Here is a 25,159-nt window from a genome sequence, read left to right on the forward strand (position 1 = left end):
TAGCAATCAGACCAGACATCAGCGCCAAGATCATGACATTATTACCTGTCCATAGGGACCTTTTCGTACACTGCAGACTTCTTTACTCACCTTCCCTGTTTTTGTAAAGCAGCAAAGCCCAATGGTGACTGACTGATCTCTTTTGTCAGAATTAATTTCAGATTTCAGCACACATCATATTTTAAGCAATTTGCATGCATTTTAAATTTGATAATAAATCTAAGACTTGGGTTTACCCATTTGAATTGCACAGCAAGCCACAACTTTGAGTCATTTTTTTGTATTTTGCTCATATCTTTAATACTTTATATGGCTGAGAGCTTCTGCTTTGGGGATCATCAAAAGTGGTACATGATAGTAATATCAAGAGGCAGTTAAAAGCCAGCATGAACACTCTTAAATCCTGCCTTGAAAGACGTCAGTAGGAATTTGGGAGTTTTTATATAAAACTCTGTTTTAAAATGTTATTAAATTCCAAGATGAGGCTTTTGTCCACCCTGCTGGGACAGCTAGAATACATGAGAAAAAAATCACTGATGCAGTGATTCTGTTATTACTCATATTTGTTTTATTTTTCTAATTGGTACAGTTTTGATATATCCTTGTTGACAACAAGAATTTATTCATTAACACTGTATCAAAAAAATACTTCTTAGAACACTAAGCTGCAGCAGGATAATACAGTACATAAAGCTGGAAAAAAATCTCAGGTTCTCCCCAAACATGACGCTCTAGAGATCTAAAAAAAAAAAAAAAAGAAATCCTGTTGAGATTGTTATACTCTGATATTTGCAGTGTGCTATCACAATGATCCTTAAAAACATTGACCTGAACTTCAGTGCTGAGCTGAATGTATAGATGCACTACCACGGCAAACTGTAGTGCTTTTCAAGCATCAGCTGCATCGACCATCAGTAAACTGTCTCTGCTCCTACCAGTCAAATACAACCCACTCAGCTTTCACCTGATGTTAAAACATCCGGTTCCCATTAGATAACCTTCATGACATCATATTTCACTGTCTGAAATGTCAGCCAGCACATCTTTTTATCCTCTCTCTGTCTCTCTTTTCGTAACATAATGACTTAGAGTCTCTTTAATTGTCCTTGGAAATTTATATCCACTACCCAGTTTGCATCCCCACTTTGTTCTGCTTTGAAGTGGCATCTGTGGTTCAGAATTAGCCCAGAATCCTACAGTTATCTTAGAGAAAACACAGAACAGAGTCTCAGCGTGTAAGATTTGTAAGCCTCCCAGTTAGAAAGCGTGACATGCTGTTGTCTTTTTTTTTTTCTTGTTTTGGTAGATTAAAAAAATATGTGCCCATATGTTACAATATTATTGAAAAACATGTTTTCCTGTCATTACTCAGTCCTATTTGGTTTAGACTCCTATCCCCACATGGATTATGAGACTTTTCAATATGTCAAAGCAGATCATATGGAAAATCATTTCAGGCTTATGTTTGTAGATATATAAAAAAGAGAAAGCACTGTAACACTCAATGCATTCATGGTTATTTTTTCCTTAAGATAAAAGGGAGTTTTTTTTTCCAGATTAGTCCTTCTTTATATTTGTTCTGAATCAGCTTACCTGAACCCATTAAGATGCAACTCTGCTCTCTCTCTCACATGAACCATTAGCACAGATCCCCTGTGCTGCACTCATTCTTGAAGCCAGTTTAGATTTTTCTTCCTCCATTTAGATGACAGAAATAAACGAATTGTAACAACTTTTGCGCAAGTCTCAATTTAAACAAGAAAGACTATTGCTTATCTCTAAACTTTAGCAAGTCATATTTAGCATAGCTAGATGTTGTAAAGTCATTGGCTGATTTAATATTTATGTGAAGAGATTATTAAATAATCAAAAGTTATTAATTTGTATTTTGCTTTCAAGTTTTCAGAATATCACAGGTGTGTATCTTTGAAAACACTTTCTATTAATCATCTGCTCGCTATCCTGCCAATTTATTTTTTTATGTCAATAGCACTCAGATCTATATCAGAATCAGAATGATTAAATTTTGTCTCAAAAGTTATTGGTATTATTCATCTGGTTTGCTGGATGTTTTTGCAACTTATAGAAGCTAAAGGGAAAATTTAAACAATAATGTCCTACATGCGATCCACAGCAATATTTAGATTATTCACACAGATATATTCATTTCAACGAAAAATACATAACAGTTGCACTTATTCTTAGCATTATTAGCGAAAACCCTTTTCAGTACCTGACTTTTACACACTCTTCATCTAAAAAAATGTAATTTAATTTTTTGTTACTAACTAATAATACTGTTTTTATTCTCTACTTTCCACATTTCTAGAGTTTTAGTTCGATATGCACTTATAAGCAGGTATAAAAACTTAACTTAAACATTGGTGCAAAAGCAACTAAATGCCAAGCAAATATTTAAAAAGCATGAATGTACTGGGTGCTTGGAAGTGAACCACAATGAAATATGAGCTATATATAGTGTTGGCATCTATTTTCCAGTGTAAGTGGAATGAAAAGAAAAAATGTCATTGGTTTCAGTTCTGTCTTCATTGAAATACTGGATGCTTAATTCCTGTAACAGATTGAGTGCTGTTTATTTTGGTTTGTCTGACACCAGCAGTAATTTAGTTCCAGATTTTATTTGCTAATATTTTGTGTTCATTGGTAATTTAGTCATTTGTCTTCCTTATGGAAGACAAATTGTCCGTGCAGCAAATAGATAGTAGAACACAGCAAAGTTGGCAGTTACATCTCCCCGGCGCAGTGACAGTGTTCTCCATTAGTGTTAAACAATTTGAATCAAGATTCACAGATTGTATTTTATTTTATTTCTTTTTTCTGGTGGAGTCGTAATGGTAGATTTTCACTAAAATAAGGTTCTTCTTTTAAGAGAGCGTTGTCTTCTTTATCTCCCCCCCCCCCCCCCCCATCTATTTTTTTCAGAGTATTCTCCTCAGTGAGTGGATTTATCTCCCATTGTTAGAGGAGGAATTCTAACATCCAGCTGACAGGGATTTATGTGCCAAATCCAATACTTTTTTTTTTTAAATAACTAGGATTAGACAGGCTAAATCCCATTTGATGGGAAACCTACCAAATATAAAGGTGCTTTTTTTTTTGTAGCGTAGCAAAGTCAAACTTAATTCTGTCAACTCAGTCTCCATGGTTTGATGCTTTGTGAACTCCCTTATTTTCACTGATTTCATTATTTTCCTCATGCAGCTTCCCTCCACATCCACTCTGCAGCCTGTCTTCATTTTCACATGATAGAAAATTTGCTAATCTCTGTCTTCATTTTCTACCTGGTCTTCACGCGCTTTCATGGTCTTCTAGGAGCTGCAGCGGCACAGCAAAGAAAAAAAAAAAAAAACAATCACGTTCCACTTAATTTGCATTCAGCAGTTTACTAATGGAGGAGAAGCAGGTAGCCTGTGCCTCTGTTTGTTTTCGTTTTGTGGGAGCTTGTGATAGGGAGTGACGAGCAGCAGGATTCTCTTTGATTTAACTTTGTGAGCGTCTTTGTGTGTGTCCTCAGGGCTCCATAGAGGAGCGGCTGAAGCAGCTCCAGGATGCACACAGAGACTTTGGCCCCGGATCGCAGCACTTCCTCTCCAGTAAGATTCCTCCTCTGCTATTTGAAGTCACTGCCTTGTGTTGCAACAGTCTGTGCCATGCTGTGCCAAGGCACTACCTCAAAAAAACTAGATGCTTGTATGTGTTTGTGTTTGGGTTTTTGGGTTGGGTAATACAATAAGGCGGTGTTGAGGCTATAAGCTGCTGTGTGTGTGTGAGTGCTTTTAGGTTACAGGTGGAGCTGCCGAGCTTTGTTCCTCTGGTACACGTGGCCCTAATTTGATCAGAGAGCCACATTTATACATTCTGTCTCTTCCTCTACATGCTGTTCTGCTGAGGATGAGGAAAAGCAGTAGGGAGCCTGAAAATGTAATCTAATTTAAATTGAAAAAGAAGTGTAAAAGCTCTACATTGTAGGCCTTTTTTGTATGTGAGTATATGAAATGGAAGCATCTGGTTCTGTTCCCTCTAGTGATGTAAAGATGAGTAGCTGCCATCAGACATGTGGCTGTCACTGATATCAAGGTATACCAAGGCTTTTAAAATGGTGGTGGTTGATATGGTTCAGTGCTGGTGAATGCACAAATCATAATTTCATTTCTCAAACTGAAAGAATGCCCAGAATTGACTTCTCTCGAATTTGGATGACGGCTTAAAACTGGGGTGCCTAATTTCGATCCTAGAGAGCAACTGTCCTGCAACTGGAATCACCTGAATCAAGTAAATGGCTCATCACCAGGCTTTTGCAGTGCTGAATAACACGCTGATGAGGGTATTCAACCATCGTATTCAGGGGCGTTCATCATGGATTCGTCTAAGAGTTACAGGATAGCAGTTTTAGGGGAACTTCGACTTGAGCTCACTACTTATGATTGGCATAGTCACATTTTTGTTCGTTAAAATGTTGAAACACGAAAAAGGCTGATTAAATCTGTGAACCACTGTGGTTGGTACATTGAATATGTATCTCTGAATCAAAGAGAATAACATTAAGCTCACTTTGCAATTGCATTAGTATGAAGATCTTCTCAAATGTTTACATTTACTGTGTCCATAAGCAAGTTTCTGCGACTATTAAATTTGAACATGATGAAATATTTTATTCAAAAAATAAAATATTCAGACTGAAAAAATACTTTGACTGTGATGAAAATCAATTTCGGAGTGATTTTTAGAAAAAAAAAATCAGTAAAAGAAAATTGTAAATGGCCTGAAGCCTGTCCTAATATAAGGAAACACTGCTGATAGCCTGTGGTCTACTTATTATTACATGAAAAAAAGGACTAAGCTAGAGAAACAACTCAAATTTACACAACATGTTACTTTAGAAGCATAAGCTTTAGTCTGCTTTATTGTTTGTTTATGTTTTGTGATACCCCAACAACAACATGGAAGATCTGAAGTGGAAGTTAATTTTTATTTTTATTTTCATTAAGACCTGCTTGACCAAACTTCCTCGACATGCCTGCTTGGCCCCTACACTGTGTGACAAAATGCAAACAGAGCTTAATGTGACTTTCTTTCAACATTACAAACCTTCAATAAAGGCTAGACCCTATAAGAAGTCTACATGAATCATGGTTGTCCTGTTGATAGATTATCCCAGATTATCTATGGAAACGTTAGAACTGAATGTTGCACAGCTCTTCTTTCCACCACCCACAACTGCTGCTGAATGTTGTTTACAGTTCCCACACTTTGGTTAATTTACAGCATTGCTGTGGCTGTCTCAGCCCATGTGTGATAAATCAAGATCTCTATATGTGTTTTTCTCTTAACTCATCATGTTTGGTGAAACTTATAAATGCATTAAGCCCCACAGTTAGTGATTAAATGTTACTTTGCAAAAGAAAAACAACAACAACAACAAAAAACATCCCTATAGATTTATCCAAAAAAAAAAAAATGGATTCTAAAATATAAATCTGTAGTAGAGAAATTATAGATTTAGGAAGCTGAAGGACATTGTTGTTCTATGGAGGAGGACTCAATGAGCCCATCATGTTGAGAACATTGTGTGCAGCAACACAAAGAGGAGAAAACCTCTGCTCTATTAATAAAAGTGAACTCTAGCTTATAAAAGATAATGCCAGTATCTCATAAGGATTCTTAGACAAACGGTTTGTGGGTGAATGAATGTAATGTGTTGTATTAAAAAGCGAAATATTATGTTTGGAAAGAAAGAACTAATGAGTGATCCCTTCTATGAATAAACTAACAGAAGCCTGAGTAAATAGTCACATTCAGTCTGATTTTTCATCTTTACAAATACTAACCCTTTAATTCTGATATAATGCTGATAGAACTGATTATCTTTCTCTGTTCTATTCTGGACTTAACCAAGAGTGGAATACGAGAAGCTAAAGCTTCTAATCCAGAGTCAATAACCTTTTCTCGTGTCTTTAGAAAAGCATAAAATTCAAAAGTATTCTTTTGTTTTTATTCCTGTAAGAAACATACACATTCCACCTAACTGATTGGAGCCATAAGCATATGTGGACAAATGAAGCCTAGGATAATCAGTTGAACAATGGAAATCTATCCCTTATCATTTTGTACCATGGAGGAGCATCTTTAGTTTTTCAGACATAAGTATCTTTACCATTGATCAGACTGATTTCTATATCTGTTACTCTTTCTTTTTCATTTCATTACCTTATGTTGTTCCTGAGGACTTGGTAGTTTTATGTTTTTACGTCATATAAGAGATCAGGGTTCCTCTATTACTGTCCTCAACGCCCCATGTCCTGCACCTTTCAGGCATTTTTCTGCTTCCACACCTGATTAAAATAGCTGAATTACCTCCTGTTGTTTCACTCTTTTATTACCTGGTCCAGATCCATGGAGGTATTGTTTCTCAGACAGCATACAGAAAGGAGTAAACATTTTTAAGCAAGAATTAATTTCAGTCATGTTTAACAAAATCCTTGATAAAAGCCTAAATGGCAGAGGAAGATCTCACCTTCTATTAGGCCCTTATGTCTCAGCCATTTAGATGCGAACCTACTGAAAGGGCAGAGAGCTTATGCAGTATTTCGCATTTTATCTAAAAGTCAGTCAGAAAGTGTTTCTCCCAAAAGCCCCCAATCAGCATCCAGGCCTACAGCATTACCATATAAGGTGATGCTGGAGCCCCTCTGGCCACCATATGTAAGCATAAGAATGTCTGTTTGAACAGGTATAGAAATGAACAGATGTAACAGTTATTTAAAAGCAGAAAATAAAATAAAAATGAATCAATTTTCAACACTCCTCAGTATGCAATTAAGTTATCCAGAGTCCTGCTAATGAGCAGATTTTTCGACTTGGGTATGTTGAAGCACATCAGACCTCGAGGACCAGACTTGAGGAACTGTGCTATAGATGCTAGCCCTTCATTAATAGATTTTCATCCTTACTTTGACTAGACAGCATGTTGGACAAATGTTACCTATGCAATTAATTATATAGTTCCATACATCCTGCAATTTTGAGCTATTTATGTCATCTACAAATATATTGTCATTGTTTTCAAATAGAATTTTATTTTAATGTAATTTAATGTAAAAAAAAATAAATAAATTCCTTGTCCCTTACATATACATGTATCTGACTCTATTTATGCACTGCATTTTATTTATTCAGACCTCAGGAAAAGTCAAATGCATTTTGTTCTGCACGTGTAAGTCTAATATCCCAACAACTGATGGTGTAATAGTCTTTTTTGATGCTCTTAATGCAAATGTGGGCTGAAGCATGGTGTGATTGCGCTCCATAAATGCTTTAAAGGGTCCATACTCACTGACTGACTAGCTGTGATCTATTCCTCAATGCTAAACAAGCCAACAGTCTGTGAAAACCCCTTCATACAATGAACTTGTTTTTTTTGGCTTCACTGCACCTGTTGTACAGGGGAGCAGCTCAGTTAGGAAAGGTCTGAATGGACACTGTCTGGACACGCTGTCAGGCGCACTGGCACAATGGCAATTCATGCATGACGGGACCATTCTGAAATTGATTTTTTCCCCCTCTCTTTGTGTTTGCACAGGTTCAGTGCAGATACCATGGGAGCGTGCCATCTCCCCAAACAAAGTGCCCTACTACATTAAGTAAGTACAGCTTTGTGATGAGTGTTTGCATTGTCCAGATAAGCTCACCTTTTTAACGGCAGGTTAAATGACTAGACGAGAGGTGGTTGCCTTGATTATAAAAACAACCACACACAAAGCTTGGTGTGATGCTTTTTCTAAAGATATTATGCAGTGGATTATCACACATATACAGTATGTAGTAAATGCTCTTTCAGTCTGCTGTGTTTTTCGGCTTCTTTGGCAATTACATGGAGATCAGTAGGCAGTTTATTACAGCACTTTTCACCTAAGGTGCACCCATAAAAGCCCCAGTTAGTTTTGTAATTTAATTGTTCTGCTATTTTATGTAAACACAATAAAAAGAAACATCAGTTCTCAATGTTATTATATTAGAAGCACACAAATTCTGAGCATTTAATGTAAGGTGATATGATAGTAAAAAGTGACTTATTTTAAATAATCTTGCACAAAATTGGCATTCAAAGTCAACTGAATTGTTATACAATTAAATAGATTTATGTCAATACATTAAAGTGTAAAAATAATCTTGCCATTTACTTTTGAACACCTTATAAATGTCATAAATCCATTCTTCTAAACTTGCTAAGAGTCTCTCAACCATTAAGAATTTTATCATGAAGCTATAATTCAATTTAGGTTAAAGTTTTCTATCAGAAGGCTCCAAACGAAGGACTCAGAATACAAGCAGACAGATCAGAGTGTTTTCACAATTAAGCGTGTATTACTGCTTTGCATACAGTGGCTTAACAGCTGAAGCAGGATTGCTGGAAACTCTGTAGAGGTGGAAAATCAGGTTAGTGACTACGAAACTCAGACTGGCAACGATTACGAGCATGTAAGTCTCTAACCTGGTTAAGAGTTCAGTCTGAGCCTAGAGGAAGTAGTGGAATCCTGAAGGATTGTTTCTCCACAGCATGCGGTGGGAGCCGCCCCCAGAGTACTAAGTGAGAAGCAGAGCAGACTGATGAGCAGAAGCCAGCAGACGCGGAAGAGCAGACATATTCATAGGGAGAATCCAAAGCCAGAGTCGTAGCAGGAGCAGATTTCCAGGCCAGAACATTAGAGAGCCAAAGAGGTACCAAAGGAGAATCCACGCCCGTGTCAGGAGGCAGATCCAAGGTCGTTAGTAGGCAGAATCCAGGAAACAGTCCGAAAACAGATCAGGCAAGCAGACCAGAAACAGGGCAAACAAAACTCTGAAGTCCAGAGGCAGAAACGGTCACCAGAAACACAAAGGAAGTTACTCTCACAGAGCTCGAATAATCTGGTACTGATGGCTGGAAACAGGCAGCATAAATAGGAGCTGGAACAGGTGGATAAGATGAGGGCAGAGGAAAACGAGGTGGAGCTAAGCAGGTGGAAGGAACAAACTAATAATCCATTCATCATGGCCAAGATCATGACAATTCCCGTATTTCAGGACTTTTTGGGTGTTGCTAATAGAGCTGCTCTCTCATCACAGAGCTGAATTCAATACATTGAATCTGTTTTTTTTTCACCCTTCCCCTTACCACAGCCATTGAGTACCAGAGTTGTACCAGTTGAAGACCAAGAAAGTTAGGTTGATAAGGCGAGCAGTAATTTGGAGGAAATGCTTGATGGCTCATCTAAAACACAGGCAGATCTGTGACAGACCTGACACCTTGGTAATTATTACACAAAATACACAACCATAACAAAAAAGCTTACTGATTGAGAGGTCGTACTCAATGGTATAGTTAGCCATGTAAAAGCATTTTTTTTTTCCCAAGAACCTCTTTCAATCATATTCAGTTGAATAATATGTAACATCTGTAGATGTTAACATTTTGTTTACATGATCAAAGAGGAGCAACCTAAATATAATTTTCTATTGCATTGCTCTACAAATATCTATGACAAGCTAGAGTGTGTATCTAAATTCCCTCACACTATTCAAGTCCTGTGTGTTGCAAAGTTGTCAGAGCTCTCTTACCTAAAAGGCAAGCCACCTCGACAGTGCAAAAGAAAGTTCTTATTCACATTGGCTGCTGTGTAAACCAGAGGACACGTTCCCAGGGTTTCAGTGCAGGGAAATCTGGTGTTGTTTTCAATAATTCTGAGACCTACTTTTACATGCTTTGCAGTGTTTTTAGTTATTCAAATTTGGCTTGTTGATTGTAACACATTATGGTTTGACAATCTCAGAACACCAATATTGACACCTTACATTAACTTTAAATACTGTTTAGGGCATAAATGGAAAGAACAACAAGCAAATCCTGCCAGGTGCTGCTGTATAAATTGCAGCAAAACCAGACAAAGAATGGCTGCTTATTCTTTGCGTCAACGACAGATTTTAGAATCAAGGTAGCCATGACTAATAGGGGACTCCATGTCAATACAATAACTTAAAAATCATGTGCACCACAACAGCTTTTTTGTCATTATCTATCTTATTACTGTATAGAGAATTGGCAAATTGAAGTCCCATGCAGCTTTAGGCGCCCCTGCTATTTGTGATAAGATGCCACAGCCATGCACACTGCACGGAGACAATGCTGCAAAAAGTGGCGTATGAGGGCAGCTCACTATGGGGGAACAATCATTTCTGATCAGCCATTTCCTGAGGTAACAGCTGTTTAAGCATGTGAAATAATCAATAACTGAGAAAGTCGGCCCTTAGCTTCTTCATCTCTCCCAACCCACACACACCCCAGACAGGGGTGGAAACAGGAGAGAAACGTCAGGGGAAACCCACAGCCATCATCCCATCTACAAAGCCCAAAATTATATCCTTTTGCTCATTTCTCAAAAGAAATAGAGGGTATTCCAGCTAAACCAGGTGCAGCTATATTTGCTCTGCTTCAGCCTTCTGCCTCTGGTTGACACAGTGATCACATAGATGTCACTGCATTACATTGGTCTGAAACATTTCTGTATAAAGGGTAAAGCATCTGTATGCTCCTTGTAGGAGGTATTTTGCAGAGTTTGTGGCCAAATGCTGTGACTCTTGCTTGCAAGGTATTCCATAATTTGCTTTTTAATCAACTTTAATATATGTTTATTATGACATTTCTTAGTTAAATAGCAAAAGTAAGTTTTGTTGATTTATTAATCATTGTTGAATATTTTTTTTCACTTTGTGTTGTACAAAAAATAATGTCCTGAAATATTTGACAAAATTCTAAACATTCAGCCTCGGAAGGTTTGGTCATTTGTCTCAGAAGAAGACAAACTCTTTACAGTATTGATTCCATGCCTGAGTAAAATGACAGGTTACTGTTGTCTGGGAACTGAGGTGATTAATATTTAAAATAGATAGATGCTGAATCATAAAACAGATAGATCATAAACTTATAATGTAATCTTACCATATGTATGTGGTAATATTAAACTTGAGTTTAACTGTTTTCACTCTGATCTAATATTATGTAAAGAGCTGTTTTTTTACGTATCTGAAAAGTCTGATCAGATACAATGCCCAGTCAGTAACTGATATCCAATAAAGACAGGGGCAGCAGACAGACATGAGGTAATTGATCTACTAACAGAGAGACATTTGTGAGAAATAAATTGGGTTAATTTTTTTTCACACTTATTTGTATATGGTTTCTGGAAATATTGCAAATGCAATACATTAGTAAAGTGTATAAGAACAAAAGCTTCTGTCATGATGGGTTTAGGATTCAAGCCCATATGCAGAAACACAACCAGGAGGCAGGGAAAAAGTTCAAAGGTTTATTATAATTTGAATAAGCAGATCAGGAAGTCATCAGGTCCAGGGCTGGTCTAAGCTGAGTTCCTGCCTGGAGCTGAGTTGAGCAGCAGAGGAGATTAGTCCAAGGCGGATTCTGAGACGGTAGACTGAAGTCTGAGGCTTGAGGTGAGCAGGCCGAAGGAGGGAACCAGGAGGGTTCAGAGGCAGACGGCTGGCTGAGGTCTGAGGCTTGAGGTTAGCAGGACGAAGGAGGGAACCAGGAGGGTTCGAAGGCAGGTGGCAGGCTGAGGTCTGAGGCTTGAAGTTAGCAGCAGCAGCGTCTAGCTTCTGGCTAGTGGGCCTCAAACGTGGGTTTGGTTCCTAGCTCTTCCCTGAGAGCTGAGGGAGGAATCCAGACTGAGATCTTCAGGTTCAACTTCCTAGCTCTCCCCTGAGAGCTGAAGGAGGAATCCAGACTAAGACCTTCAGGTTTGGCTTCCTTGGGCAGGCAGGCAGGTTTCCAGACAAAGCTCATCCAGAGTTTCAGACTTCCATCAGGTTTCCTGTGAGCAAGAAGACAGAGGCAGGTTAGAATCAGGTTTCTCTCTTGAGAACTACTAAGATTCTTTCAGGCAACAGAGGCTCAGGTGCGCTAACCAAACTTAGTCAACACTGCGGCGTTGAAGACAGGTCTGGTCGCTGCTTAAGTAGGAAAGGTCTCCTGATGGGCTGACGAGCTTCAGGTGTGCTGGAGGGCTCCAGCCCAGGAGACCCACAGCGCACTCTGCTGGAGACAGATGGTAACTCTCCAGATCCCAACAGTAACCCCAGTCCTAACAGAAAAACAACATAAAACAGAGGAGGATCCTCAGCGCCCTCTGGTGGGCAAGCCTGAGGATCCCAACAGCTTCCTAATGACTAGCTTGCTGTTGCTGCTTCTCTAGATGTATGCTCCTTCCTATATGTTCTTCACTCATTGGTCAAAAAAAAGGAATATTTCATCTTATCAATGCCTGCTTGTAGATAATCCTTTGAGGTTATAGCTGTCCTTCGCCATTCATGACTGGGATTGGAGGGCGTATTAATATTTTATACTTAATCTAATTAAGATAGTATGGTATGATTTTAAACATGTTGGCCTTTTTTTCTTCATTTTTTTTTGTGACTGTATTAAGATAGTTCTACAAAAGAATAGTGGCCGAGAGTTTTCCACACTGAAGTTAAGTCTAATTGACAAACATAAAAGTTTGATAGTAGTTCTTTTTATCAAAGGTTGTGCAACCACTTTATGGAACAAATCGTTTTAAATCCATAGCCTGTTTTCTAAATTGCAAATGTCATTTAAAAACTCATATTTTAATTAACTATTTGTCTTTTTCTAATTTAAGAGTCATTCAGTGAACAAAAATAGAACAAATTGGCGATAGTTTCCGCCCTGCGATGGACTGGCGACGTGTCCAGGATGTACCTCGCCTCTCGCCTGTAGACAGCTGGAGATAGGCACCAGCACCCCTCGCGATCCCACTTGGGATTAAGCGTGTCAGAAAATGGATGGATGGATGGGGATTGTTTCCATTTCTGGCTTTGGGCTCTTTCTGTATGAATTCTGATTTAGCATCCCTGTACATTCAAAGGTTATCACCATGTGCCTCTTTGTCCTCCCAGAGACCAGTAACAGAACTGCTAGGCCATTGTTTGTGTGTTTTCTGGCTAAGCACATATTTATTCATCAGTTCATCTGATCAATATTATATTGTGTTTTTTTTTTATGAATAAACTTTATGTATATTAAGAATGACTTGTTCTGAATAGTATATTTGCAGCTGAACAAACGCTTCTGTGGTTTGTTTCTCTGTAGACTTGCAGTATTTATCTTATTAATCATCTGCAACACAACCTTGTGGGTCTTTGTTTAGCCTGCCAGTCAGTGCTTTATGGACTGTATTCCTATTCCAGTGGGGATGGGAGATGTATAGCATCTGAGTAGCTCTCTACTCAGTAATCAATGAGCGTTGTGCAGGTAGAATGATGATTGCAGCCCTAAGAGACCCATGTTTTCTGGCAGACTTCCTGCTCTGGGGTTTTCTCATTTATTCTGCTGCTCTTGTCCTTTTATTGGATCCATCTTATAGATGATACATTTCCTGAATGTTTCCTTAGAGGAAACCACATCATTTTTTTTCTTAAGATAGGTATGAGTCGGATAATGTTATGTTTATGAGTGTTGCAGACATAATGTTCTGATTCCAATGTCTCAACATGAGTTCTTCCATTATGCTGAACTTCTGCCTGTATCATTAAAAAAATGTATTCTCCTTTTACTAGGTCCACTCCTATTGTTTCCTTGCTACATGAAATTATTAGGCTTTTTTTCTTTTTCTTTCAGCCATCAGGCCCAGACGACATGCTGGGACCATCCAAAGATGACAGAGCTGTACCAAGCACTGGGTGAGTGAAGGGACAAGACGTCCTGCTCAGTCTTCCGTGACCCCGATCGAACTGCAGAATCGACCACAAGTTTGGGCTTCAGCTGCGAGGGCCTTATCTCGCAGCTCATTAAACGACCCGCATCTCAATCACCTCGGGGGCTACATTTTTACTGTCATTAACCTACGAGCCCCAATTTGCCAGTGCTGTGATTGCTTCCTGCTTAGCCTCTAATTAATTGTGATTAAAGGACATGATGTGTTTCGCGGTTAATCTCATCAGACATGGGGAGCTTGCAGAAATAGATACCCACACTGTCACAGGCTCACCTGGACATGCATGTGCACACAAAAATACATGGTTGGATAAGGATTCAACAAATACTACAGTACTGACATCTGCATGTTGTGATAAACAAAGAGGATGGATTGCATGTGTTGTTCTTGTGTCGCAGGGTAGATACTTGTTATGAATGGATAATTTTTTCTACTCATCTCTTAAATCACTCTCTCTATATCTCTTCCTCCTTCCACCAGCGGATCTGAACAACATCAAGTTCTCTGCATACAGAACAGCTATGAAGCTTCGCCGGGTTCAGAAGGCTTTAAGATGTATGTTTCATATTTTTTTGGAATATTATATCTTTGGCAGATTGCTTAAATGATATTCTGTTATCCTGCAACACCAGAAATTCACGGTGACCCGTTTTCTGTGATGTAAAGATTAGCTGTGGCTAATCTGTTCAGTCAACTCTCAAAAGCGTCATGGCATCCTCATCTCTGCTTGGAAACAGTAAATAAATAAAAAAAATCTCCTGGGATAGGCTTAAAAATGCTGTAATCAGAAGTAATGATAATCCCACTGGAGTTACCCACTTGCCAGAATGCTTCCTCGCTGTCATCAAAACCCTGCATTCTGGTTAATTTGCTATTAATTGGTCCATTTGAGTTACAAAATGAAAGCTAATTAGTTTTAGCTGCTTGGTTGAAGCTTTATTGTTGGTCCCATCAGGGTTGATGACTCTTTTTCGACCACTTTTCTCTCTCTTAAAAGGCTCTAACTCTACCTCATCTAGAGTTAGAGCTTGTCCAATTTTTCCCCTTTTGCTGATTTCATTTCTATCATATTTCTTTGTCAATTTAATTCTAACCTTCCCTCCTTTCTACAGAACTTTGCTTTAATGAAGCCCAGCTAGCATAAGTATGAAACCCTTTACAGTCCCTTTCTCTTTCCAGCAGTTATCTTCCCCTCCTTGGGTCTAGGAGTCAATATTGTTACTGAATTTAATTGCTAGGCTGCCTTGGTAACTCCAGAATCCTCATTCTTCCCACCCGTGCACACAATAAATAGCTGACCAGATCTGCTTTGGAGCTCCTCAAAAATAACATTTTTGGGTGATTCCCCTTCAACCATGAGAATACTTCCCCTTATCTCCTATCCCTGTTCTGATTATCGTGCTATCCAATTATACCTGGCATCAACGGACACCCTTTTAGCTCCGCTTCCCAGGATGGGCCCTCAAATTAGTTTATAAGAGCTAAATGAAATTTGTGTCCCTGCTCTTGAAACATATGGTGGGGGCTTAAGTAGCCAAACTGGTTTAATAAGAACTGCTGTTGCAGAGTAGAAAAAGATACTGCTGCCACAGGTCTGTGTTCAGAAGGAGTGATGTGGACTGATGTATAAGTTGACAGAAATTTACATGCGTATTGATTTGCATTACCTTAACACATTTTAAGAATTTTTTAAATTCCAACTGCAATCCAAAAACAACACAGGATTAAACATTTAATGCACAAACGCTGTTTTCTTCAGATTATTTTAAATCTATTTGTCTTTGATTTTAGATGGAAAAACCTGTCATCCACACTTGTGACACTCCTTGGTCTAGAACAATTATAATCACTGGCAAGTGAATAATTATGTTGTGCTAGTTTTTGTAGGTTGTGTGCTTGAATTTGGCTAGTTATCATATTAAATCATGTGACATTATCCCCACATTGGTAAATAGCCACTTATTGCAACTTCTCCCCTGAGAAGTTTCACTAATAAAAAGAAACCCTTTTCCCTCTCTCACTGCCTTTCTTCCCCTCTTTGATAATGTGTGCTTAAAATACTCTCTTTGAAAAACATTCCCCTTATGATGTCACAAGGGGAAATAAGTTATCCAGAGCGATTTGTAGCAGAAGCTTCAGCCTTCATCTAATGTATTATTCCATGCTCCTAGTCGCTATTTTCAGTCATCGTGGTTGCGGGTTGAAGGGGCACAGCCTTCAGGTGGGGGCATGAAAAGCAGCCCCTAGACTAATCTGAAAAGAAATTTCCTGCACAAAAAGCCAAAACATGCTCTGTAGGCCTCATTTTTTATGTTTTTTGTTTTTTTTTCAAATATAGCATAAAAGAACTAAATGCAATGTTTTAAGCCCTTAACAGAATGTGTACTTAATATTGAGAAAGACTCATGTTTAATTTATTGTAAAACTATCAATGAAACATGTGACACAAACAAGCACTGTTGATCTTGCAGTCATTGAAATCCTCACCTGTATATAGATCAGTGGATAGAGTGAAAGCATTTCCTTATTTCACTGTTGTGCAAAGGTTTATATCCTGGGATTATGAGCCTGCAGACATGTAAGACTTGTCCACATAGAATGAAGATGATTGCTCTATACATGGCAAAGTGCAATATTTTCTCTGGTTGTGCTGGTTAGATGTTAAAGGAGCAGGACTTTAGGATTAGCTTGGCTGGAATCCTCTGCCACTATGGAGACCCTTTTTAAAAAAAATGGACCATACAACATTTTTCTATCTCAAGATTTATTGGCTTGTTTTGTTACTCCTTTTTTTAACCCAAATCCTTGATTTATTCTAAAATGTGCCCCCATTCTTCCAGTGCCAGTCAACACAGCTATCAACCAGCTCGCATGGCCAGATACACCTGAGAGGCTGAGCAGCTCCTGATAAAGTTTTGATTTCAATCAGCTAATTAAGGTTTTAAACTTTGGGTCGTTGTCATTAAATCTTCTTGTAGGGTAGTTTTCAGAGTAGAAATTAGAATTGTTCACAATAGTTTCCTATTTTTTTAACCTAATGAATAGTTACAGAGTACATTCTAGATTAATTATTAGTACTGTTTGATGACTATTAATCATTTCTTAATAGCTATTTTTTCTCATGGTTATTACATTAGGTTGTTTTGTATGTTATGACTGTTGTATTCACATAAATGTTGGTTTGAATCTAAGTATATTTTAATCCTGAAGAATATGCAGGAATCTAATTTCTCATTAGTATATAAAAAAAGTTTTTTTCTTGAATAATACTTCAACTTAGTCAATGCTTTATATCTGTATTTGAAATGAAAGCTTGCGTGTTGTTTTCAGTGGATTTGGTGGCGCTGAGCAGCCTGGTGGACGTGTTTCGGGAGCAGGAGCTGCATCAGGGGGAGCACGTGATGGATGTTGTGGAGGTGATTCATGGCCTGACTGCCATCTACGAGAGGTTGGAGGAGCAGAGGTCCATTCTGGTCAACATTCCTCTCTGCGTTGATATGTGCCTCAACTGGCTGCTCAATGTTTATGATAGGTGAGTGTAATTTTTTCTGCTGAGATAAAGGTGAAGTGTTGAATATGATTTCCTGTTTGGGTTCTAGCTTGACAAAGGGTTTCCACATCCAGCCAATACAACTTGTTTATGGATTCATTATATACCACCTTTAAAATAAGATACATTTTCTTGTTACAGCAGCTCTTTTTAACACACAAGTGGGGTGCAGATACTCAGAAAATGTGTAATCTAAGAAGAGCAAGGTAAATCAGCAAAACAAGTTAAAAAATGATTAAAGGTATTTGCTACACAGAGGTTATTGCTGTCATGATGGGTTTCAGAAAAGCCCAGTATGCAGAACACCACAGAAAGAGATGAAAAGTTTAACAAGTTTTATTGAGCACAAGCACATGGAATAAACACAGGAACTGGTTCAGGCCTGGGGGCAGGTTCACTGGAGTCTGTGAGGATGACAGTTCAGTTAGCTTGGACGCAGATGAGTTTGAGTTTGAGAGTTTCAGGTTTATACCTTGAGGAGTCCGGGTTTGGCTTTGAGAGAGGAACTGTTGGGTCCAGAGACTGTTTAGTTTAGCAGAGTCCAATAACCGCTTCAGCGTCTTACTTCTAGCGTGAGGGCAGACCTTGGCTTTGGGTTTCCAGCTCTTAGTCCAGAGCTGCATGGGAATCCAGAGAAGAGTCTTCAGGTTTGGCTCAGAGGGCAGGCTTGGCAGGTTAAGCTCATCCAAAGCTTACAAGGGAAACTGGATTCCTGAAAGCAGAGACAAAAAGGGATTAGAATCCAATCAGGAATCAGGAGCAAAAGGTTCTCAGAAGAAGCTAGGCTCAGGTGCTAACCAAACTGGATAAACACTGCGGCGTTGAGGCAAGGTCTGAAGGCAGGTTATATACTGGTGGATCCTCTGATGATGAGATGCGCCTCAGGTGTGTCGAAGGCTCAGCTCAGGAGGATCCACGGCGGACTCTGCTGGAGAAAGGTGGAACTTCTCCAGATCCCAACAATTGGACAGGCTGTTATAGAGTAGTCCAAGCATGGGGGATGCAGTAGTGCTCCCTAAGGTTGTCTCTGTCAGCCACTGAAGCAGCCGCTCAGCTCCCCTACAGTTCAGTGCAATGGATTAGAGGCCAAATTGGCCAAAGCAATCAGGTGAAACTTTAAAAGGAGTATCACAATGAATTTCATATAATCCCAATATTTGTTTCTTTTCTTGGAGTCACAGTGATGGAAAATGGATGCATAAGCATCCCTCTACATTAATTTCTCTAAATATTATTTCTCCCTTTTACCATGAAAATGTGTATTTTATGTACCATTCCTCTGACTGATACTTTTATAAAATGTGATATTTTTGGTCCTTTACAGCCTGTTGGCAAACCATTACCTTGACACCCTTGGTGTTTCGTGAATTGTTAAACTGTTACCCATCTCCAGCAGTCATTGGGTGAGAGACTGGGTAGACAGTGAACAGGCCACCAATCTACAGTACCACCAACATAAGGATAGCTTAAGTTTGTTTTTATTTGGATTGTGAATGACATTAAGAGGAAGCACAAGTGAAAAAGTGATAAAAAATCTTGATTTCACAAAAGGCCGCCCTTTCAACAGCACTGTGCATCATATTTATCCAGTTGCACAGTCCAGAGCAGATAAATAACGTGAAAAATGTAAGAGTTTTATTATTCCAACAGTAATTTTCAATTGCTCTTTCTCATAGATAACAATTTTTCATAGGATTAAAGTCAATTAATTAGATTTTTAGTAGGCCAAAGAAAATAGTCTTAGTTTGATCCTAAATTAAAGGTATAGTAGAGTGTGAAAACGGAGCCGTTTTCCCCCTCTGTTCTCAAAGTATAACCGCCGTCTATCACACACAGCGTCGCATCCTTCACTACATTTCCCAGCATGCACCACAGACCGGCCATCATGGCGGCGGCAGATCCAAACATTTCACCCGGTAATTCACACTAGTTCTGAAATTACAACGTCACCTTTCATTTAACATTTTTCTTACTCACCAGCGTGGCGAACTCTGAAAGTATCCACTGCGTCAGCATCAGTATACATTCCGTAGTCGGCAATAAAACTTCCCAGTCAAATTACACTTTCTCTTCCCTTAGTCCGTCAGAATACTGGTCCGTGTGGAAACACGTACCGCATCGTAGCCAGTCTCTTATCCATGGTCCCAGGGCATTGGAAAAGACTATTAGGGGGCAGGGGTGTTAAGTGGGATTTCAGTGTGTGTAATGATTATTTGCATGGTAATAAGTAGGTGAAATGGTAATGTTTGTATGGTTAAATTATTTCATAAATATGTATGTTTTTGCATGAATGATGATATTGTCTGTATTTATTTTTCTATAATGTTAACTGTGGTTTATTTGGGATTTGCCTTCCTGTTTAGTTGGGCTGTCCCAATTGGCTGATTATTGGTGGGTCTATTTAAGGGGCATACTCACAATGTCTTGGAGAGGGCTGCTTGGAGGGCTGCTTGGAGAAACTGCTTTGGAAGGTCTGCTTTAAAAAACTATATTTAATGTCAGCTTGCTGTGAGGCTGTCAGTTTTTTGTATTGCCTGCAATGGCCGGTTTTGTTTTCTTTATTTGAAAGTATTTTGTTTGTTTTGTTTTTTTTTGTCTTCACCATCGCCAGTAAATAAATTGCTACACGCTTTTTAACTGGAATTTTGTCGTCCGCTGGTTCTTACCATTTAATTTTTTTTGCAAGTCATCTGCTTACTCCTCCTCTGACGTGAGACGAGAGCTGGCGAGCCGTTTTTCTCACATAGAGGTCGTTCTTTTTCTGGGTGGATCATCTAAATAAGTGGCCCTCCTAACTGTTAATCATTATGGTGATAAGTTTACGTAAGGCCGTCCTACGTGCTCATCCACATTTTCGCTTACTGTTATGCCAAGAAATATCTGCCTGCGGAGAATTACCTACATTCTTGCACACAGATGAGAAAATAGATTGAAATATGAAGAAAGGGAAAATATAAACATGCTTAAACGCAAAACACATGCAACAGAAAAATGCTTCAAGCAGCAAAAACGAATTTTAGGAAAAGTTTAATTCAGATACACCTTTCACCATTTTTTTTTTTACTTTTACGCAGGGCCTTGTTATTCAAACGCAAACAACCTAAAGGTCAGGATCTATTTAACACACACCTTTTTGGGTGATAAACAACCACAAACAGTGACAAGTTCAGAAATTTGGTCCCAACAATAAAGCAACCTTTGCCATTGGTACTTCTTGTAAGAATGTATAAAAGAAAAATCCATTCACTCAATTTTCCATTACGCTTATCCCTGCTGGGATTTTTTTACAGCATTTTTTATTGTCATGACACAGTCAAAAGTGCAGAGAAATTAAATTAACTCTCTGTATTTAACCCATCCCCTTGGGGAGCAGTGGGCTGTCATTTTGTGGCGCCCGGGGAGCAGTGCGGGATTAAGCTTGTTTTCAGGGACCCAGAGTGTCAGTCCGTGGGACTGGGGCAAAAGCGCAATGCCGAGCCAAGAGGCCACTCTCCTCTACTTACTTGCGAGAGGCGGGGTACACCCCGGACAGGTCGCCAGTCCATCGTCGGGCAACACAGAGACAAACAGGACAAACAACCATTCATGCACACACTCACACCTAAGGAGAATTTAGAGAAGCCAATTAACCTGGTAATGTTTTTGGACTGTTGGAGGAAGCCGGAGTACCCGGAGAGAACCCATGCATGCTCAGGGAGAACATGGAAACTATATGCAGAATGCTCCCGGGCCAGGAATCGAAACAAGGACCCTATTGCTGGAAGGCAGCAGTGCTACCCACTGTCCTACTGTGGTGCCTAAAGGCAAAATCAATAACATAAATAGATCTCTTTTTATTGCCACATCATTTTGCAAAAGTCATTTTACAGGAACGCCTAACACTACTGCTTTTTGGGTTAGTGGCTTAACTTTTGAAAACATAAGCTCTCTTTTCCCTATCAAGTAGAAAAATCCAATTGTTTTATTTGCTTTAATATATAGTATATTTTCAAATTTGACCAAATATGATGAATTCCATTTCAGAAAACACCAACTAATATAGTCATGGAAGAAAAAAATCTAAATTAATTAATTTATATTCCTTTGTTAGTCTTTTGTATGGTTAAAGGTTTATTTATTTTTCATTTTGCACGATTGTCTCCAGAAGAAAGAATCTCAACAGTGGTTTAATTTTCATCCCTGCATAGCCAAATATAGGCTCACAAAACGATTTTGAGATTAGTCTGTGAAAGCCTTTTACTGGTGAAATTGTGACACTTTTTGATTCACAGCACCCTAACAAGTAGCTTCTTTGAATCATACCTGCTTATAATCACTTTGAGTTTTGTAAAGCTCTCCTTTACATAGGTGCCCTGTGATTATTTACAAAAGCCGTGTCATTGTAGTCACGGAAAAACATAGTGGAGATGGATAAGAGTTTTATGGGGCTTTTTTACACAGACTTTTAGATAAAGTGCGACCAGCTAAAGCTGCAGTAACAGTTTTAAGCCTGAAGGTCAGACACCCCTTCCCAGACACAAGCGGAGCAAATCCTCTTTGACACCGGTACTCACCCTGCTTTGTTCCCTGTGTGTTCCACCTCCAGCAAAAGCCCCACAGCACAGACACTGAAACTTAACAATTCCTCAGTGGGAGCTGTATATCCGGTCTGCAGGTTTTAATCACTCGCTTCCAGCGAGAAACAATCAGAGACTTTGCTTCTGAATTAATATCAGTAATTACCTTTTTCTTCTAAATAGCAGCAGGGGATGTGAATAAGGCTTGTGTATATTTGTACGCATTTGTGAAAGACAAATAGATAAGATCTCTTAGAAGCGTTTGCATGTATGTTTAAGACTGCATTTACTCTGGAGCGATGTCAGGGAGTGCTAGAATAATATGTTCCTTTAGGAGCAACACTGAGATGCATGTTAAAGAAGGCATGAGGTGCACAGCAGAAAGGGTGGGTTAAAGGTACTGACATCCAGCTGTCAACATGTGTTCAGTGTCTCCTCTGAGCTTTCTCTGGTCCTGAATCTAGCAGAAAAAAAAATGCAATTCATTCAGTATGTATGAATATGTATATATAAATATATATATAAAATAGTGCATAGTTCATGATTTTTAGTGGTACATTTTTGTTTTTAATTAAAACTTTTGAAGTCCCCCTGATTCAGTACCTGGTAGAATCACATCACTTTACAACTACAGCTGGGGATATTTTGAAGCATGTATCTCTCAGTGTTGCACATCTAGGCACCAAAGTTTTTGCCTTTTCTTCTTTGCAAAAAGAATAGTTTGAGAGGTTAATGTCATCTTCATCTAAATTATATTCACAATAGGTCTAGACTTTGATTAGGTGATTCTCTTAGGTTTATATATTGTCTGTTTCTCTGATGGAAATCATTGCCTTGGTAACACGTTTGGCCTTGCTGGAGTTTAGAATAGAATAGAATAGAATAGAATAGAATAGAATAGAATCAAATAGAATAGAATATTGTTGCCCTTATAGGGAGTTTGGTTCCTCATCTCAGCATACAGACAGACAATAGAATATAGAGCCCCAGACACCTATATGCTAAAAACACTATATGATATAAAACTAAACACTTCAGAGATACATTTTGTAATAACCACTGCTTAAAAATTCTAAAGATTTCTTTTTTTTTTTTTATTTAAGTTTGTTACCATTTTTTATGGTGTGTACAGGCTTATCTTCTTTAAAGTGTCTCATATCATCCAACTTGCACATTTTATTTGATCTGAGTGGGCTTTATTGTGTTAGTTTGTCGCATATAATACCAAAAACATTATTAAGGTTTGGTTTGAGGCAAAATGTGGAGAACTTCAAGAGGGATTGCTTTTGGAAAGCTGTTGTATGTATGTATTTTTAACTAGCATATGAGATTTTTGTTGCTCTTCTGGGCATAGAACTCTTGGACAACACTTTACCAATTCCCTGAAGGGCCTTTACTTACTCTGAATGTGCTCTAATGCAATTTCACACTACTCAACTGACCTGTATTGTGCTGCTTCGACCCGTGTAATTCTTCCCAGCAGGGCTCTGTATTATTACGATCCACTAGGCAGGGATTCAAGATTGTTCACCTTTAAAAAAACTGTAATTTTGGGAGATTTTCTTTTAACCTCTTTGCTTTCCTTCCCTGTAGTCCTCGGAACGGCAAAATGCGAGTTCTCAGCTTCAAGATGGGACTGGTGAGCTTGTGCAATGCAGACGTCCAAGAGAAGTACAAATGTAAGTGTGATATTTGTTTGAGTTGGTAAGTGCATTATATTGATCAAAATAGGGATTCAATAAGAGTAACAAATAGCAAGTACTGCAAGACATCAACTTAGTGTAAAGAGAATGTTTAGGCTGCCAAAATGAAAAAAGCTTTCTTTACTTGTACACGGATAGCTTAATAAAAGTTCATGCACACCCTCTCTCTGATACTTTTCTTTTTAGACCAAGTCAGGTTGAAAATAACTATAGCACTCAATTTGTTTTCTGTGATTGGGATTGATGTTTAATGCAGAATTTCTTGTTTAAAAAATATAAATTCTGACTTTTTGAAGAGGGGTAAACTTTAAAGACTATAAGCAGTCTACGTGTATATGCTACCAGTGCAACATAACTTTTAACATTTATGGTGCAAATACCGTTTTAAAAACTATGAATTTACATACATATTTATTAGATGTTTGTGCATTGTGAAATAATATGAAATGGAAATTACTTAAAAAGCTTTAAATTTTTTGTCATTTTTTATATTACATTTGTATTTGTATGGTTTGATATGTAAATTTCTTTCCTCTGCTGGCTGTAGAGCTTTTTCTGAAGTCTGAACTTTACCTTCAATATTAAGCTTGGTTTGTGGATCAATAATGCTTGTTATAGATGCAGCTGTGGTCTAAGATATATTTATATTTTTGTTCTGTTGTTACTTCAGTTTATGCATCACTTTGGGAACCCTCCACATTTATTGTAAGCCCTGGTGATAATGCATAAAAAAAAAAAAACAGAAGATTAACATTTTGGACAAAGAAGACTGGTGGTTTTAAAGGGGTGTGAAGGAAGCATTTATGTTAAGAAAGAAAAAACAACCTTAAAAAGAGGGGATGGACTTAGATTTCAGCTTTCAAAATCCTACAATGCAGTGATAAAGTTAATTCTATCCCACTATCATTGCAACCCCCACCCCCATACAGGAGACCAAAATATCTCGCCTGCTCAGCCAGGCCAACAATTCCCCCCAACAACCCCCCTTTCAGAAGAATAGACCAGTATTGGGTATTGCAGGCTAACAAAGAACCCAAATGACTGCCCATTCCAAAGGGGCAGACCCGTTCTTCTGGTTCAATTTGTATGTTTTCTAAGCCAACACAAGGCTTTGTTTTTGCGCCACTCTATAAAGCTTCAAACTCAATGCTAATTCAGACATTTTGAATTGAAAAAGCTTCCTGGATGGGAAGCGAAACATCTTCAAACTTGGAAACAAATTCCAGTGATTGTTTTTTTTAACTTTTTTGGAACTTCTTTGGAACAAGAATTATAATCTCTTACCAAAACTTTTCCAAATTCAGCCTCTAATTATTGTAAACATTTGTTCATTAAACAATCATATGGACTGTAGGTTTTCTTTTTTTAAGCACCTCTTAACACCCACCTTATTTGAAGTAATCCTCACCTATTTTGCTTACCCAAATAGAAGAGCAATTAACTGAGGAACTGTAATCCCAAATTACATGTGTGATTCATCATTTGAAAGCTAACACCTCCTAGTTAAAATTGGGTGAGTAAAACACAGCCTAAGCTGCATCAGTT

The 25,159-nt window shown here is 38.4% G+C and overlaps 1 protein-coding gene across 2 annotated transcripts in view; it reads left to right on the top strand.

Moving 5' to 3' along the window:
• drp2 (dystrophin related protein 2) overlaps positions 1-25,159 on the top strand; it is a 143,536-nt gene that overhangs the window by 72,006 nt on the left and 46,371 nt on the right. For both annotated transcript variants that reach the window (XM_038289496.1, XM_038289497.1), the window contains exons 8-13: positions 3,536-3,614; positions 7,601-7,661; positions 13,709-13,770; positions 14,286-14,360; positions 17,136-17,337; positions 23,505-23,590. In XM_038289496.1, the coding sequence (XP_038145424.1) occupies positions 3,536-3,614; positions 7,601-7,661; positions 13,709-13,770; positions 14,286-14,360; positions 17,136-17,337; positions 23,505-23,590 (565 nt within the window). The remainder of the gene's footprint in view (positions 1-3,535; positions 3,615-7,600; positions 7,662-13,708; positions 13,771-14,285; positions 14,361-17,135; positions 17,338-23,504; positions 23,591-25,159) is intronic.

The sequence above is a fragment of the Cyprinodon tularosa genome, unplaced genomic scaffold, assembly GCF_016077235.1.
Source record: "Cyprinodon tularosa strain WSP-4 unplaced genomic scaffold, ASM1607723v1 ctg27, whole genome shotgun sequence".
In the NCBI taxonomy this organism is placed as follows: Eukaryota; Metazoa; Chordata; class Actinopteri; order Cyprinodontiformes; family Cyprinodontidae; genus Cyprinodon; species Cyprinodon tularosa.